This window comes from Rhinatrema bivittatum, chromosome 14, assembly GCF_901001135.1.
Source record: "Rhinatrema bivittatum chromosome 14, aRhiBiv1.1, whole genome shotgun sequence".
In the NCBI taxonomy this organism is placed as follows: domain Eukaryota; kingdom Metazoa; phylum Chordata; class Amphibia; order Gymnophiona; family Rhinatrematidae; genus Rhinatrema; species Rhinatrema bivittatum.
In genome coordinates, this window is record NC_042628.1 from 73,273,461 (window position 1) to 73,292,549 (window position 19,089).

The window sequence follows — 19,089 nt, forward strand, 5'->3', positions numbered from 1 at the left end:
TTTCCTCCTGCCTTGGAAGTGTCTGTCTATATAACTAAAAAAAAAAAAGAATAAAGTGGGGTGGGTGGGAATCAAACTAGTGACTTAGTTTGCCCAGGAACCAGCACTGTTGCTTTCAGATCAAGTGACCTTTGCAAACCCTTTAAAGTTAATTAACTACACCCCCCCCCCCCCCCCAAAAAAAAAGACTTGCCAAAAGTCCCTGATGGTCCAGTGGGGGTGCGGGAGTGATCTCCTGTACTCGGGCCGTCGGCTGCCAGTATTCAAAATGGCACCCATAGCCTTTGCCCTTACTATGTGACAGGGGTTACCAGTGCCAATGGTCGGCCCCTGTCACATGGTAAGGGCAAAGGCTATCAGTGCCATTTTGAATACTGGCAGCCGACGGCCCGAGTGCAGGAGATCACTCCCGTACCCCCGCTGGACCACCAGGGACTTTTGGCAAGTCTTGGGGAGGTCAGGAGAGTGGGGGGTTGTAGTTAATTAACTTTAAAGGGTTGGGATGGGGTTGTTTGGTTTGGGTTTTTTTTTTCCCAACAAAGAACGATAAATGTTTTCTGATCCAGGGAATGGACAGAAATGGCCCTCCCCAGACCCGAAAATGAAATGGGGACCAAAAACAATGTTATGCCCTCCCCTAATTTGCTCCATAAGACGCACAGATGCCCAGGAACAGAGCTGGTTTAGCACACCATTATTATTATTTTTTTTTTTTTAATTTTCCTGCTCTGAATCCTAGGTGCGTCTTATGGTCAGGTGCGTCTTATGGAGCAAAAAATACAGTAATTTATGCTATCTCCCAAAATTAATCCAGAATCTATTCTCCCTAAACATGCACAATTCTTAACACTTCATATAGACATTAGCCTTTAAAGCTAAAATATATACAGCCAATATTAGTTTAACACTTTAATTTTTTTTTTTTTAAAGATTTAAAGCATTCTTTCCCAGCAAATCCAGCTTATCACCAGCAATGAATATTGTGCAGTCAGCACTCCATCTGATGTACTGGAAATTAGAGCTTCATATATATTTATTTAAAAACATGGTCTATACCCTGACCAAAACAGTTTATAATAAAATTTTTATAAAATGAAACAAGAGATGAAATTAAAATAAAATAAAATAGTAGATAATATCAACTAATTAAATGAAATAACCTATAAAAAAAAAAAATAGTAAAGTTAAGAAAAAAAATACAATGGATTCGTTAAACCCTAATTCTAATAAACATCTCCTTAATTTTGATTTAACTGTACTAAATTTTTTACAAAAAACAGAATGTCAGAAGTCAATAGGAAGTAAAATCAAACCTAACGTCATCTAAAAAAAATGTCATCGGTTGAACAGTGGTTAAATGGCTGTAAGTCGAAATAAACAGTATGACACGTCATTTTTCTTGATCTACAAACGCTTCTTTAAATGTTTTTACTGATTTTTTTTGAATTCTTTGTGATTAGTAATCTGTCTCAGCGTATTTGGAAGTGAGTTCCAGAGTAGGGGACCTGCTACCGAGAGCGCTCTTTCTCTAGTTAAATTTAATCTGGCTAACCTCACTGTAGGAACATCCAGTAAATTTTTGCTAGCAGATGTAAGGTTTCTCGTTGGCTTATAAAGAAGCAGTGTGGTACATAACCAGGTTGAATCAGAATCATATATTAATGAGTGAATTAATGATAAGATTTTATATTTGATTGGGAGCCAGTGTAATTTAAAATGGGTGTGATATGGTGTCTCATTGGTGACCCTGTAAGTAAACGGGCTGCAGCATTTTGAATCTGTTGTAAAGGTTTTAATGTGGAATCAGGCAAACCTAAGAAAAGACTTACAGTAATCTAAACCGGAAAATATAAGGGATTGCAAACCATCTTCTTCCCTCACACAAGTGCAGAGCTGGCTGTCTTCTGAGAACCACCAGTCAGCGAGCTGCGTTGGTTTTTGTTTCTCTCCTTTGGAAACGGCATTGAAAGACTAGGGGCATGCCTCACGCTGGGGCTGCTTTATCTGCTGGTGTTACTGCCAGCAGTTTGCTTTAAACCTTGCCAGGGACTAGAACTGCTACTTCATAGCGATGCCTGAACTGGAAAAAGAACCCAGCTTGTCAAGCTGAGCCCAATATGTGTTCTTCATGTCAAGTATTTGCATATTAAATGCTGCATGTTTTGAAAATGAAATACTTTGGTATGCAAGTCTTAGTGTTTCACTCAGGTGGGGTCCCGTTTTCCTTTCAGAACAAGAATGGGAAGGGGGCTCTCTTATTATACATGTGTTCCTGTTTTGTGCAGAGAAGCTGCTAGCAGAACATGCTTAATTTTGGACTGCAGCATTCAGAGAGTGCTTCGTAGCTTTTCTGGCTATGGTGCTCCATTTCTCTGTCCTTGACCTGTTTTTTTGAGATACTAAAACTTCTTTGTAAGTGCAAACTAAGCAAGCCATTTGTTGAAAGCACCTAGAATGTGACAAAAAAGGTGGAATCCTTCCCAGCAAAGGAAGACCCCAAATAAGGAAGTGCTTGTGTGTTGCTACAAGGAGTATAGCAGATGCTCTTAATTCCATTGTTCTCATTTCAGACTGGCTGTTCGTTGTGCTGGTGATCCTTGGAGGATTTCTGGTTTTCCTCCTTATTGGTATCTGTTGGTGCCAGTGCTGTCCCCACACCTGCTGCTGCTATGTGCGCTGCCCATGCTGCCCAGAGAAGTGCTGTTGCCCACGAGCATGTAAGGTTCCTCACCAGCTCTAGACCTCTGTACGCAAACAAACCTGGGCTTTAGTATGTAACAAGAGCATGCATACATCTGATCCACTCCTGGTTATAAGAGCATAGAGGCACTTCTTATAACCCTGCATAATTTGTATGTAGTTTTTCTGTGAACTGGTAAGATTTGTAAATATTTGTGCATTAAAGACTGCTTTGTGTTTATTTTCAGTGTATGAAGCAGGGAAGGCAGCTACCACTGGCGTTCCCAGCATTTATGCTCCAAGTGTCTATGCTCCCTCCATCTATTCCCACCCAAACCAGTTAAAGATGGGTGTCCCAGGTGCAGTTATACCCATGGGCCCAGTACCTCCCACATACAACGGCTACGGCATGGATTACGACGCTGCCAGCTCAGGTGAGCTTGCTCTTACTACTTAAGGCTGCGTTCATTTAACCAGGAGGAGCTTCAGTTTAGAGTTATTTGCCAAGTTGTAACTTGCTCCAAGCTCTGTTATTTTTAGGATTTAATATTTCAGTGAAAGCAGCATGTGCTGAAAAATGAAAGATGAATGACTTGTTCTTACAAATGAAAACAGCAAGGCTAAATATTTCAAGTGTATACCTGCTGAGTGTTTTATAGTTCCTGTAATTCTTTGCATGTCGTGCAGTGTTCCAGGGGAATGTATTAGAAATGGTCACAGTGACATTGCATGCCCTGGTATCTGATTGGTTGCTGTATATGTGATGTCCAAAGACTTGCCGTAACCCATTGGATTCATGATACAAATTCAGATGTAGCACTGAACACTAGACTGTTTTGTAAATTTAAAGACTGGCCTTAATTTCAGCCTTAACAGAACCTAGCCTGCTACAAAAAGTAATGGGAGCAAGTCAAAGGGATAAAAAACAGCTCATATGAATTTACAAAGCTGTAAAGGGTGTATCCGTAGGCATATGTTGTAAAAAAATCATTTGTAAGTTAATACAGTTTGTGTAAACAGTGATTTAATGTGCTTCCTTGCAGTGGGTGGACATAGTTCTCAAGTGCCTCTTATTCGTGACGATGGCAATTCAGGTAAGGTGCAGACTAGTTCACTGCTGCTGTTAGAAGGGTTGGGATCTCTTACTGGATGGCCCACTGCTAAACCTGTTCAACTTTCACAGTACACTCAGACCCAGCTGTTAAACGCTGCATGTCACACCCCAAAGCTCAGTGCATTATCTTCAAAGCTCTTGCCTTTGCTTTTAAAGCTGTGAGAGGTGATGGGCCAAAATACCTTGCCAACCAAATAGCCCAGCAATTGAGATCTAATCGGGGAACCTTTTTAAGGGTACTCTCTGTCAAGGAAATACAGTTGGAAAGAAACTGAGGCCCTTTCGTCGATGGGCTCTAGAATTCCTACATTTGAAGCTCAGTTTAGTATAATTGATTTTCCCTTAATCTGTCATCTAAGTGCAGATTCTTTCCTATATGTGCTTTTTTATTTTTCCTCTGAGATCCCTCGGGAGTTTTTCTGCTATTCCCACATTTTTTGCTTGGGTAAGAGCATCTGAGCAATGGATCGCATGAAGACTGTTTTGTCTAATGTTTTGTGGTATGACCTTTACGCCAGTTCAGGTTACCGGAGGTTTTTCTCATTTAGTTCTCTGGTTTGCTTTATCATTTAAGCTTATTTTAAGAATTTACTGAAACACTAAAGTTGACTGTAAGATTGTATGTAAATGTATTGTTACTGTTTTTTTACTTTGTGATTCTATATTGTACACGGCGTTGAGCAGATTCTCAACCACTGGAAAGGCAGATAATACTCTTACAGACAAGTTTTGCATTTAGAGTAGAAAGCTAGTTGGTGTTTGATACATTTGACATGCAGAATCTCATTCCAGATGTGTCTTCACCAAGAGTCATGCAAATATTGTAGACTTGTAGAGGAAACTGTGAAAGAAACAAACGAACTTACTGCTTGTTATGTTGCTAGAACACTGGATGGTGCACTTGCATTCTTATTGCCTCTGTTTGCTTTGTTGCACCCCTGGTTGACTTGGTGTGCTTAGCAAGGGTAAAACATGAATGCTTGGATACTTAAATCTGCATACTGCTCAACTTCATCCTGTACTTTCTCATCTGAGCCTGTAGTTTATGCTCATTCAGAAGACTTCAGTTCCATCATGTGGTCAGTTTCTTTACCACTTTGTAATTACTGCACAAAGCAGTCTGTCAAGTGCACATGAATCTTAGAGACCTTAATTTAAATAGGATGGGTACAGAAATACCAACTTGAAAATGAAATGTTCACTTTTGTGTAGAAGTATAACTATCCAATTTACAAACTCCGTGAAATGCTATTCAGTTCTCAAAAGCTTAGTGCTTTGTCATAGTGCTGTTTCTAGTCTCTCCATTTGGTTCATGCTGAAGATACAAATAAATGATATCACTTGTGAAATCTTGAAGAAAATTGTTTTATATTTAACTGTTGCCTTACATACATGTTCAAAATCTTACAAAGAAGGCAGACTGCCAAGACGACGTCATACTTGTACAGTAGATCCTTCAACTTTATACAACTGGGTTTGGCGAGCATAATCTAGGTTTAGTTGTATTTTAGGTACTTGGATTTTTAAGAACTGGTAGTTGATTTGGGAACAAATGTCTGTTACTTTTGTCCTTAGTAAGGAGTGGCTATCGCATTCAGGCCAACCAACAGGATGACTCTATGAGGGTTCTTTATTACATGGAGAAGGAACTAGCAAACTTTGATCCTTCAAGGCCAGGAGCTTCAAATGGCAAATTTGAAAAAGGTAGGTTCTTTGACTGTAAAACTATTTTTGTCATCTTAGCAAAAGTTTGAGAAATATAAGTATATATTTTTTTAAACTCTTGAGCAAATGTTCATTGTACAGAATCCACTTTTTCATGCTGGCTGTCATGTCTTAAAATATTGGTGTAAAAATTCTGCATTGACTTCCAGCTTCTATAATAGTAAGACTAGTTCCCTGTACGTACCAGGATCATTCCAGACGGTGGGTTATGTTCCCTGTCCAGCAGATGGAGTTAGAACCAAAAATTCCCAGGGGAGGACCTATATAGCCACGCCTCCCTTGCCTCAATCCTCAGTATAGTTCTAACTCCAGCAGATTGAGCAGGGGACACGGTGGTCCCCAGCACTTTTCTAGTTTTATTTTCTCTTTGAGGGATCAATTAAATAATATTAGATAAAGGTTTTCTTCTAAGGGATAGGTTCTGTAGTGTTCTGACAGGACCACTCGGTTCAAAGAGAGACACTGTTTTCCAGTCAGGAACTTGCTGACAGGCTGTGTTTTTTACCTGTCACTTTATTTTTCTCTTTGTTTTTCCTCTTCCTTGCCCGGCTACAGTGTGGTAAGTGTTGTTTTTATTTTATTTACAGTCGTTGGGAGGAACAGGAATTTGTGAGGGGTGAAGTTGGTAGTGCCGACCGCTCCCCCCTAGCCCCGGAGTTTGTACTTTTCCCCTCCTCCCCTTCGGGGAGTGATTGGAGTCCCGCCCTGCAGCTCTGCGACGACACATTCCCCAGAGTTGCTTACCGTCGGGACGGCGCTTTCCCCGACGGTCTCTTGGGGACGGTGAGGGGTCCGGAGGCCGGATAGCTCTATTGCTTCGCCGCTTCAGTTGTTGCCGCGCGCCGCAGCCACCCCTCCCCCTCCCTCCCGCCGTGATGCAGAGATCGCCTAACTGCTCCGGAGCTCGGTAAGGGGTTCAGCAGCCCTCGGAGGGATTTTCTTCAGCTTTTCCTGAGGGGGAGTATAGCTTACCTGGTGGGCAGCTTGGAGGAGAGTCGGACCGCGCCGGCAGGAAGCGGCATGCCCCGTTTCCCCTCAGCGCGGGAACGGCGGCCATTTTGTTAGCTGACTCGGAGGCAGCTCTCTCTGAGGAGGACGTCGACGCTCCGCTCCAGGTTTCCTCTCACAGTATGGGGTTTCTGAGCGCAACGGACCAGGGCAGGCAAGGGGACGACACCTCGGGGGGCCCTTCATCAGCACTTCCTGCTTTTTCACCAGAATTCGTCGTTTTAATGCACAAGGCATTTTTACAGAGCAGGGATCCGAATCTTGGAAATGGGGGTCCCCCTCCTCCCAAACTGACTTGCTTGACCCAGCTTTCGACGGCGGACCCTCCCTTAGGGAAGGCTTCTTTGCCCATAGGGGGTGCGGGGTCCGCTCGGCCCCCTCCCGTGGTCCCTACACTGCTGCAGCAACCTTCGGGGGATTCATGGCAGGACCCAGATGCGGATGATCCCTCCCTGGCGGCCCAGGTAGAGGGTGTCGACCTGAGGGTTCTCCGCATTTTTCAAGCAGCGGAGTTGGATGATCTCATTCCCCACATCCTGCAGGAAATGGACATCGACCCTCCTCCGGATCCTGTGGCTCAGGATCCGAAGATTAAGAAAGGGGACCCTCTGCTAGCGGGCTTGCGACCCCTAGCGAAAGCTTTTCCCACGCATCACAATATCTTGCAATTGATTTCAAGGGAGTGGGATACTGGCGATATCCGCGGTCATGAAGCATACCACCATCCTGGTCACGGGTGGGACAGCGTTGAAGGATGTCCAGGATCGCAAGCTCGAGGTGTACCTCAAGCATATCTTCGAGGTCTCAGCATTGGGGATGAGGGCTGCTATCTGCAGTTCCCTAGCACAGCGAGCAGCTCTGCATTGGGTACAGCAGCTTCTCACATCCCAATCTTTGCCACAGGCAGAGACTATTCAGGCTGATAGACTTGAAGCGGTGGTTGCCTATGGAGCTGATGCTTTTTATGATCTGTTAAGGGTTCTCGCTCGATCCATGGTGGCGGCGGTGTCCGCTCGCCGTCTTTTGTGGCTTCGCAACTGGGCGGCAGATGCTTCATCCAAGACGCGCCTGAGTTCTCTTCCTTTCAAGGGCAGATGCCTGTTTGGGGAAGATTTGGATCAGATCATCAAATCTCTTAATGAGAATGCGGTGCACAAGCTACCAGAAGATTGACCACGTTCTTCTAGATCTTTTTATTCCTCCAGGAACAGGTACCGGAATCAACGGAGGTCGCGTCCTGCCAGACAGCAAACACCTCGAGCGCCTTCTACACGATCACACACCTGGAACCGGTCCTTTCGTGGACGCCGCCACGGTAAGGATACTCAAGGGGCAGATGTCTCCTCAAAAGCTTCACAATGATGCCAGAGGGTCCCACGAGGGGATCCCCCACCTGGGGGGTCGCCTTACTCTCTTCTACAAAGAGTGGGTCCAAATTACGTCGGATCATTGGGTGCTGGACATCTTAAGTCAAGGCTACGTATTAGATTTTGTACACGAACCCTGAGACCGTTTTCTGTTTTCTCCTTGCGGTTCCCACCTCAAACAATTAGCAGTTCGACAGACTCTCGATCGTCTGCTACAGCTGGGGGCGATAGTACTGGTAGCGGCCTCCGAACTGGGAAGAGGACATTATTCGGTCTACTTTGTGGTTCCCAAAAAGGAGGGCACGTTTCAACCTATCCTGGATCTCAAGTCGGTCAACAAGTGTCTCAGAGTTTCTCATTTTCGTATGGAAACACTCCGGTCAGTGTTAGCAGCTGTGCATCCGGGAGAATTCTTGGCCTCGTTGGACCTTACAGAAGCATACCTTCACATCCCGATCCATCACCATCATCAGCGCTTCTTACACTTCAAGATTTTGGGACAACATTTTCAGTTTCGTGCTCTCCCCTTTGGCCTGGCGACGGCTCCGCGAGTCTTCACCAAGATCATGGTGGTGGTAGCGGCGGCGCTCCGCAGAGAGGGTATCCTAGTACATCCCTATCTAGACGACTGGCTCATTCGAGCGAAGTCGAGGGCGCAGGGCTACCATGCTGTCGACAGAGTGGTACAGCTTCTTCAATCTCTGGGATGGATCGTCAATTTCTCAAAGAGCAAACTGATACCGTCCCAATCGCTGGATTTTCTGGGAGCACACTTCGACACCAACCAGGCCAAGGTGTCTCTGCACCCGGACAGAGCTCGGGCTCTACGCGCTCAAGTAACCGGTTTTATGGCTCTCGTCACTCCCACAGCATGGGACTATCTTCAGGTACTGGGAACCATGGCTTCAACCATCGATTTGGTACCGTGGGCCTTCGCTCATCTCCGACCTCTCCAGAGGTCCCTACTTTCGCGATGGAACCCGGTGTCGAGAGATTTTCAGGCAGTGCTGCCCATTCCGAGTGTTGTCTTGAGCAGTCTACAGTGGTGGCTGGACCCTCAACGATTAGCTCAGGGAGTGTCTCTGCAGAACCCGAATTGGGTGGTCGTCACCACGGATGCCAGCCTCACCGGCTGGGGGCAGTTTGTCAAGACAGGTCTCTCCAAGGCCGATGGACGGTAGATCAGTCCACTTGACCCATCAATCGGCTGGAGACCAGGGCAGTCCTTCTAGCGCTGCAGGGGTTCTACCCACTGGTACGCAGTCGAGCGGTTTGGATTCTCTCGGACAATGCGACCACCGAGGCGTATATCAATCGCCAAGGGGACACCAGAAGCCATCTAGTCTCCTTGGAGACCGACGACTTGATGGTGTGGGCGGAGCTACACTTGCAGCGTCTAGCGGCTTTGCACATAGCGGGCGTGGACAACGTGCAGGCAGATTTTCTCAGCCGGCAACACCTGAATCCAGGAAAGTGGGAACTCTCAGAAGACGTAATGCGGAGGATAATACAGCGTTGGGGGATACCCCATGTGGATCTAATGGCAACCGCGACAAATGCAAAGGCCGCCCGTTTCTTCAGCCGCAGGCGAGAGCACGGCGCGGAAGGAGTCGACGCACTAGTTCCTCCCTGGCCTCGACAGTGTCTTCTGTATGTCTTTCCTCCGTGGCCTCTAGTGGGCAAGGTCATCTGACGGATAGAGACGTATCAAGGTCCGGTGATCCTAGTTGCGCCAGGGTGGCCTCGACGTCCATGGTTTGCAGATCTTCTCAATCTGGCAGTGGAAGGCCCGCTTCGACTCAGTCACCTTTCACGTCTCCTTCACCAAGGGCCAATATTTTTCAGAAGGCATATCGCTTTTGTCTTGCGGCCTGGTTTTTGAGAGGCACCAATTAAGAAGGCGCGGATATCCAGAGTCTGTCATCTCGACACTCCTGAAAGCTAGGAAGACTTCCACATCCGTTACCTATGTCAGAGTATGGAAGGTTTTTGAGGAATGGTGTGAGTCAAAGACGATTCTGCCAACGCAGGCCTCAGTAGCGCATGTGCTTTCCTTTCTACAGGTGGATCTGGATTTGGGCCTGGCCTATAATTCTCTTCATGTTCAGGTAGCGGCTTTGGGAGCTTTCCTACGGAGTAATGACAGGGAGCTCCTGGCCTCACATCCGGATATTCTACGTTTTCTAAAGGGGGTAAAACACTTGAAACCTCCCATTAGACCGCCTTGTCCTTCATGGAATCTCAATTTGGTACTCCGGGCTCTATGTGCACCGCCTTTTGAGCCTCTGAGTTCGGCCACACTCAAGGATGTCACCCTTAAGAACATTTTCCTGGTGGCGATCTCAGCACGTTGGATCTCTGAACTACAAGCTCTATCATGTCGGGAGCCATACCTTCGTTTCACGCCAGGGGGAGTATCCCTGCGGACAGTTCCATCTTTTCTGCCGAAGGTGGTCTCGACTTTCCATCTCAACCAATCGATAGAGCTTCCGTCATTTGTATCCTCTGATTCTTCTGACCTGCGTCGGTTGGATGTCCGACGTTCTTTGATACATTATTTGGAGGTCACTAATGACTTTCGACTCTCCGATCATTTGTTTGTCCTTTGGTCGGGACCCAGGAAGGATTGCATGGCATCCAAACAATCAATTGCTCGCTGGCTGAAAGCGATTATAGCCGCATACATCGGAGTGGGTAAGTCTCCACCTTTAGCTGTTAAGGCTCATTCTCTACGCGCTCAAGCGACGTCGTGGGCGGAAAGTTCTGCAGTTTCTTCTCAAGAAATTTGTAGGGCGGCCACATGAAAGTCTCTCCACACTTTTGCAAGACATTATCGTCTAGACATTCGAGCGCCGTCTCATGGTCAGCTTGGAGACAGGGTCATACGGGCAGGGCTGTCCGTGACCCACCCATGATGGGGAAGCTTTGGTACATCCCACCGTCTGGAATGATCCTGGTACGTACAGGGAAAAGAAAATTATTCCTTACCTGCTAATTTTCGTTCCTGTAGTACCATGGATCATTCCAGACCCCTCCCTGGTTTTGGGGGTTCTTTGTGGGCCATCCCTGCTTTCCTGTCTTCACAATATTTTCACTCTGTATCTCTAGTTATTGCGAGCTGTGTCTTTGAACACAGTGCTGTTTGCAAGTTCTCAGTTACAGTTTTTTGAGTACAAGTTACTTGCTGTCACTTACAGCTGTTTTTTTTTTTTTCTCTATATATTTTTGAGATTAATTGATCCCTCTGGTTCTGTCTCTTCTCGTCTTGGCTTTGCTAGTCCAGTTACTGAGGATTGAGGCAAGGGAGGCGTGGCTATATAGGTCCTCCCCTGGGAATTTTTGGTTCTAACTCCATCTGCTGGACAGGGAACATAACCCACCGTCTGGAATGATCCATGGTACTACAGGAACGAAAATTAGCAGGTAAGGAATAATTTTCTTATTTGTATTTTTTTTTTATATGTAATACTTGGAAATAGCTGAATTTTAAAAGGGCTTTGGACTAGTTCTGGAGAAGTCCATAAACAATTAGCCAGGTGAACTTGGGGAGAGCCATTGCTTCACTCTGGGAGTGAGCAACAGACAATTGGATCTACTCTTTGGTATCTGCTGGCTACGTATTAGTAATGCAAATTGGTCACTGTCTGAGATGGGATGCTGGACTAAATAGACTTTGTCTGACCTAGCATGGTATGTCTTTTGTAAGTGCCTGCTAAATGTCATTTTGGCATGTGGTGTAGTTCTTCCAGGAGTTGGTAGAACCAAAATATGCAAATCATGTCCTGTTATCCATTTTGTAAACAAGATCATTGCCAGATAGCTTCTCACAAGATCATCAATGTTGCCCTTGGGTGCCTGTTAGAATTTTGGATGTAGTATGAATTTGGATCCGGAGGCAGTAATGTTTGTAAAACTGAAAGCAGATTACAATAACTCAGTTGATAATGTGTGGTCCCTTTTTCTATTTTGACAGCATCTGCTATGAGTGAGATTAGCTCCTTGCATGAGGAGAACCAGAGGAACAATTTCAGGAAAGATTTGGGTCAATTACGCAACCAGGCTCTGACGCCAATCAGGGATCTTGAAGAAGAGAGCCTTCTGAGCAGTGAAACGCGACGTACTCGGCCCCCGAGACAAGATCGCTATGAAGAAGACAGATATCGTGGTGGGTGGGACAGAGAGCATGGTAGGCGTCCCCGGACACGTTCCATGGATGACCTTGATGATCTGGAAAGGCCAGGCCATAATTACTATGAAGATCAGAATTTTGATGGCCGGGACAGAGAGAGGAGAAATTCTGATGACAGAAGTGGTTATGACTATGAACGACGACGCAGAGACCATTCTTCTGAATCACGAGATGAGTACTATGGCACGAGGCGCAGCAGGAGTCGGGATGACCTGAGAGATCTGGACCGCAACCAGCATTATCGTGCAGATTATGACGACCGCTTTTTGGAGGATGTTCTGAGGAGAAAGCAGAGGTCAGGAAGTCGAGAGGACCTGGATAACACCAGCAGCTCAACTGCACGCTCTGGCATGAGAAGGAACCAAGACAATGATTTTCCACCTCCACCCCCACCCCCACCTTATACAGAAACAGAATCCCTCTCATCCCGAGGAAAGAATGACAGAAAACTGAAAAAGGTGAATCAGTAGGGGCAGATCATTTTATGGGTGTTCGTGTAGAGCATACAGAATAACCAAAAAGTAGTCTGAGGGTTCTGACGAGAAGCTGTGGGACCAAAGGTTATCACCATTGGGGCTCTGGGTGGCCTGCCTGGGAAACGAAAGCAGACTGTAGTCTCACACTACCATTCTGTGGGCAGCACTTTTGCTTTTGCAGCTCTGTGTTGGTTCCTGATTATGCTTTTTAAATCCTATTAGATTTGTGCCTGTCCAGGTATATCCTGTGCATTTTTTTCTCTATGCGGTTACCTATAGTTTGTCCTTTTTCACACATCTTGGAGGTGTTACACTGAAAGGGGATTTCCTTTTCTGATAGGCTTCTTTTCTGTTTAACTGTTGTCATATGAATTGTCTAAGCAAAAAAAAGAATAAGCAGTAACTGATGGGAAGGAACATTTTAAAATGTTTTTGGTTTATACTTGAAAATGCAATTTTATCCAGTCAGAGAACAGACACTTTATAACTGATTTGTGTGTTTGTTTCACAGAATAATGCGTTGAGCAGAGAGAGCCTGGTGGTCTGAAGAGTTTCATCCATTGGAAATTTGGGATTATTTCACTCAGAATACCCAGGATTTATCTTCTCCCCCATTACCAGGAGCGATTCTTTTCTTTTCCCCAAGACAGACTGTATACTTTGAGATGAACTGCTTTGTAGAATACATGTTTCATTTTTAGTGTTTGGGGGGAATATTTTGTACAGGTTTTTATTGTATAATGCTAAGTGATTAGGAACTGATCTCTGTTTGCATGACTATGCAAATAGAAAACTATTTCATTCAGTTCTGTACTGTAAATTGTGAGATATGGCAGTCTTTTTTTTTTTTTTTTAATATCCTGTCCTGAGACTGACACTTGCACTTTTCTGTGCCTGTGCATTACAAATGACTTTAGCTAATTGCATCCTGGCCCAAGGGCCGATGCACCCACCCTAGCGCACAGGTTAATGAGCGATTGGATGCGCTAGACTAACACCTGATGCAGTAAGGGGATTAGCGTGTGCAAAATGCATGCCCAAACAGTTGTGTAGTTAATAGGGCTCATCACATGTGTAAATGCCATGTAAATGAGGCTATTAGTTATTACCCCTCTCTGATACAATAAATCTGCGGGCAGCTAACACACTTTTTAATGCAGCAGATTTAACTCCAGCCTCTAAACTGGTGTTAAGTCATATTGGGAGTCAAGGGCTCTTGAAAAAAATAAAAAATACAGTTCTGTGGTTCCTCCACAGAGGAAGAAACAGACTACAGTAGATCTACTGTTTAATTTTTAATTAATGTAATGGATTGATTAGAGAAAATTCTGGATGCACAAAATATACATGCTCCAGGCCGATTTTACCCCTTGCTATTGTGCCTGTGTATTGTGTGTGTAAATCAAGTGAGGCAGGATAAAACTCTGCTCCTATTGACTGCCCAGTGCAGTTGTGGATGCACAGCTACGTCTCCTAGATGCCTGATGCATTTGATAGGGGACGCACAGTTTCTCCCTAGCACGCCCAGCAGCTCACTTTCATATAGCACTGGGCACTCAGGAGAGATGGTTGTGAGCGCAATAGAAAGCAGGTGCTCAATATGAGTGCGAATCTTATTGCATCGGCCTGCCAGTGAGTAATAACGTGACGGCTGTAATTTTATCAGGTCAAAAGAGCTGTAAAACTCATTTGTACAGGGCAATACTTATAGAAACTGGGCTGCGTATACCAGTAGCACTGTAGGCAGTTAGCCTTATAAATTGGTGCTAGCACAATATACTGATTCAGAAATAATTGGAAATTGTGTTTAATCTGTGCCTTTTTACATATGTTGCTGAAATCAAGAGCAGGAGGTGGGTTTGTAAAATGTGAACCTAATAAAACAGGCTGACATATACCTGACATCTTCCAGCAGGAATATATGTGACAGGAAGTAATTGAAAGAATGAGTAAGTTGAGGGGAAAACTCTTCTGGTTCTGGGATTCCAAGGGTCCTGGGTAAAATCATGGAAAACTTCCAAAATTATCTTCTGTGAATTTTCTAATAATGCACTGTTGGAAACAAAAATCTGTTTTCACTACTAAAATCTATTGCTGCTGTGATTAATTGAGAATCAAAGCTCTAACACAAGTACAGTCCTCAGGCTTAAGACAGATCCTGAAAGCTGTTAAGTCAAAACAGATTGTCCCATTATAAATGGAGGATTGGTTCCAGCACTAGTGCTCAATATTCTATTTTCATCAAAAAAACCCTGAATTTAGTAATAGATAGTACTGTAAAAAGCACATGTGTTAAAGCAATACTTTTTATTTTTTTGTCTGAAGAAGAAAGTGCCAAGGTATGTCTACAGGAGATGGCACTGATTTTGTTTTGAGGAGAGGAAGTCCTACTAACGTCCTCACAGTGGTCAGCGCAACAATATTGCCTGTTAGGGGATGCTTGACCATCTCAGTCAAAATAAGTGGATAATGGGTGAATGTTTAGAAACGTAACTCTGAATCATAACTCAAAATGCCTTAAATTGAAAAATCCCTGTATTCTACTGAAGTCACGCAAACCTCAGGTATTAGACAACTGGTTCTAAAGCAATTTACTGACTTTGAATCTTTTTGTATAACACTATAGGTTTTGTTCTGCAACCCTTTTGCTTAAAATGGTTCTGCTCTTAAGTGAATAAAAACAGCACATGCTAATCAGGACCAAAGTGATGCAGTGTGCCTAGCATTAGATGGTGGTGATCTCAAGATATAATTCAGCTTTGTTCCATAAGGCGTTGCACCCATGCTTAAGCTAAGGGAAGAATCATTTGAGTGATATCTTTACATAGCATTCTTCCTTTTTAATCATTTGTATCCAGATTTGGATTTTGATGCTATGGAATAAATGGCAGAGCAACTGTTAAAACTCAAAACCACTAAGCAATGATCGAAAAGAAATGCAGAATAGTTACATCCTATATTGGTACAGTGTAATGTGTGGGACTTTTGTCAGTGACAATCAGGAAACTACATTTTAGTTTTTAATATATATTTTTAATGTGTGTAACACCAGATGTACAGTTGTATTGCTTTTGTAAAATATTGTAATTTGAAAATCACTGCTTTCAAAAGCAAATGGTAATTTCCATTTGATCTTTAAATGTTAGATTAGTTTTTAATGTTAGAAATGTAAAAGAAAATGGGAAAGGTATTCAGAGTTAAATGTTAATGTGACGATTATGAATTTTTAAAAATAAAATTGACAAGTGTCTTGATCAATGCAAAACGAAATTATAGAAATTTTTATTTGTGAAACTCCAGTTTACTCACACCTTTCTGCAGGACAAACCTGAATCTGGTGTATTAGACCCAATACACACTAAAATAATATAATTCAAATATAATAATCCCTGCTACTTCTCACAGGACAAGCAGGATGGTAGTCCTCACATATGGGTGACATCATCAGCATGGAGCCCTATCATGGAACACTTTTGTCAAAGTTTCTAGAACTTTGGCACCTACTGGGCATGCCCAGCATGGCACTAACCCTGCATCCAGCAGGGGGGGTCCCCCTTCAGTCTCTCTTTTTTCCGCGCAGCAGTAGCCACGCAGGTTAAGGAGCTCTCTCCTGACAGGAATTTTCCTCACGGAACATTTCAAAATTTTCAAAAAATTTCTACCCCATAGGGGCCCCCCTATCGATACCATACTCTGCAGTCGAAAGGTAAGGCTTTACATTTGCGGTCGATTCCTGTCGAGTTTTCCCTTCGGGGCCTACTGGCCATCGACCGCACTGTGGCTAAATTTTGTCACAGCCATGGCATCAGGTTTTCGTTGGTGCTCCGACTGTCCTCTGACAATGTCTATCACAGACCTGCATAGGGTTTGTATATTATGTTTGGGGTCAGACCATGACATTCTAACTTGCACCAAATGTGCCCAAATGACAGTGAAGGGCCGTAAGGCCCGCTCAGAGAAGATAGTTTCTTTTTCAGTCTAAACCCCCCACTCCATCGACTGCTTCGACATCGTCTGAGTCGGTGCCATCGACCTCTTGCCAGCAGCAGGACACTAGTGCTGCCCAACCAGCACCCACTACTCCGAAGGTGTCAACTTCTTCCTCATCGCCTCAGGAGAAAGACCGAGGAGAACATCGTGAGAAAGGACACAGTCACCGGAAGGATCAGCCTGCTGATCCAGGCAAGCCCTTGGCATCAGCGTCAACAGAGCCACCGGCAAAGAAATCCCATCCAGAGAAGGCCCCATCCTCCTCTGTGACCGGGTAACCGAGGCGTGTGTCCCCCCCCCCCCCCCCCCCCCCCCCCACACACACACCTTCATCGGTGCAGGAAGCTGCAATTCCACTTTCACCGGTGGATCCTCCAGCTACGCCATTATTGCCTCTCACTCCAGAGCTGGGGTTACATGCCCCAGGCATCTGCGAGGAATTGGATTGGATGATCCAAGAGGCCATCAGTAAAGCACTGCAGGGCTTCCAGACTCCATCGGTGCTGACACAGATGCCAGCACCAGTCACTGACCCAATGCCTTCGAAGCTGATACCTCTGTCTTCGGAAGACGAAGAAACACAGATACCCATACCGCCGTCTGGGATTTTGCCACAGACTCACCAGTCGATGTCACCGGTTCCATTGGTGCCTCTACTCCCATCAGTGCCACAGTCTATGCCTAGACCTGGACTTTCAGGAATAGCACCAGTACTCCCCTCTGGAGATGCTATGAGAGCCAGTGATAAGAACATAAGAAAATGCCATACTGGGTCAGACCAAGGGTCCAAGCCCAGCATCCTGTTTCCAACAGTGGCCAATCCAGGCCATAAGAACCTGGCAAGTACCCAAAAACTAAGTCTATCCCATGTTACCATTGCTAGTAATAGCAGTGGCTATTTTCTAAGTCAACTTAATAGCAGGTAATTGACTTCTCCTCCAAGAACTTATCCAATCCTTGTTTAAACACAGCTATACTAACTGCACTAACCACATCCTCTGGCAACAAATTCCAGAGTTTAATTGTGCGTTGAGTAAAAAAGAACTTTCTCAGATAAGTTTTAAATGTGCCCCATGCTAACTTCATGGAGTGCCCCTAGCCTTTCTATTATCCGAAAGAGTAAATAAGAGATTCACATCTACCCGTTCTAGACCTCTCATAATTTTAAACATCTCTATCATATCCCCCCTCAGCCGTCTCTTCTCCAAGCTGAAAAGTCCAAACCTCTTTAGTCTTTCCTCATAGGGGAGCTGTTCCATTCCCCTTACCATTTTGGTAGCCCTTCTCTCTACCTTCTCCATCGCAACTATATCTTTTTTGAGATGCGGTGACCAGAATTGTACACAGTATTCAAGGTGCGGTCTCATCATGGAGCGATAAAGGCATTATGACATTTTCCGTTTTATTCACCATTCCCTTTCTAATAATTCCCAACATTGTTTGCTTTTTTGACTGCCGCAGCACACTGAACCGACTATTTCAATGTGTTATCCACTATGATGCCTAGATCTTTCTTGGGTTGTAGCACCTAATATGGAACCCTACATTGTGTAATTATAGCATGGGTTATTTTTCCCTATATGCATCACCTTGCACTTATCCACATTAAATTTCATCTGCCATTTGGATGCCCAATTTTTCAGTCTCACAAGGTCTTCCTGCAATTTATTACAATCTGCTTGTGATTTAACTACTCTGAACAATTTTGTCATCTGCAAATTTGATTCTCACTCGTATTTCTTTCTAGATCATTTATAAATATATTGAAAAGTAAGAGTCCCAATACAGATCCCTGAGGCACTCCACTGTCCACTCCCTTCCACTGAGAAAATTGTCCATTTAATCCTACTCTGTTTCCTGTCTTTTAGCCAGTTTGCAGTCCACAAAAGGACATCGCCACCTATCCCTTGACTTTTTACTTTTCCTAGAAGACTCTCATGAGGAACTTTGTTTTTGGCCTCTGTTGGAAACAGGATGCTGGGCTTGATGGACCCTTGGTCTGTTCCAGCATGGCAATTTCTTATGTTCTTATGTTCTTAACTTTGTCAAAAGCCTTCTGAAAATCCAAGTATACTACATCTACCGGTTCACCTTTATCTACATCTTTATTAACTCCTTCAAAAACGTGAAGCAGATTTGTGAGGCAAGACTTGCCCTGGGTAAAGCCATGCTGACTTTGTTCCATTAAACCATGTCTTTCTATATGTTCTGTGATTTTGATGTTTAGAACACTTTCCACTATTTTTCCTGGCACTGAAGTCAGGCTAACCGGTCTGTAGTTTCCCGGATCGCCCCTGGAGCCCTTTTTAAATATTGGGATTACATTTGCTATCCTCCAGTCTTCAGGAACAATGGATGATTTTAATGATAGGTTACAAATTTTTACTAGTAGGTCTGAATTTTTTAATTCCTTCAGAACTCTGGGGTGTATGCCATCCGGTCCAGGTGATTTACGACTCTTCAGTTTGTCAATCAGGTCCACCACATCTTCTAGGTTCACTGTGATTTGATTGAGTCCATCTGAATCATTACCCATGAAAA

The 19,089-nt window shown here is 44.4% G+C and overlaps 1 protein-coding gene across 3 annotated transcripts in view; it reads left to right on the forward strand.

The window, feature by feature from the left end:
• The window catches only part of LSR (lipolysis stimulated lipoprotein receptor), a 111,896-nt gene extending 96,073 nt beyond the window's left edge, over positions 1-15,823 (forward strand). For 2 of the 3 annotated variants that reach the window (XM_029576706.1, XM_029576708.1), the window contains 6 exons: positions 2,571-2,717; positions 2,928-3,113; positions 3,723-3,773; positions 5,369-5,497; positions 11,867-12,540; positions 13,070-15,823. In XM_029576706.1, the coding sequence (XP_029432566.1) occupies positions 2,571-2,717; positions 2,928-3,113; positions 3,723-3,773; positions 5,369-5,497; positions 11,867-12,540; positions 13,070-13,105 (1,223 nt within the window). In that variant the 3' untranslated portion in view covers positions 13,106-15,823. The remainder of the gene's footprint in view (positions 1-2,570; positions 2,718-2,927; positions 3,114-3,722; positions 3,774-5,368; positions 5,498-11,866; positions 12,541-13,069) is intronic. The other variant, XM_029576709.1, reaches the window with a different exon arrangement.
• Positions 15,824-19,089: the final 3,266 nt, after the last annotated feature.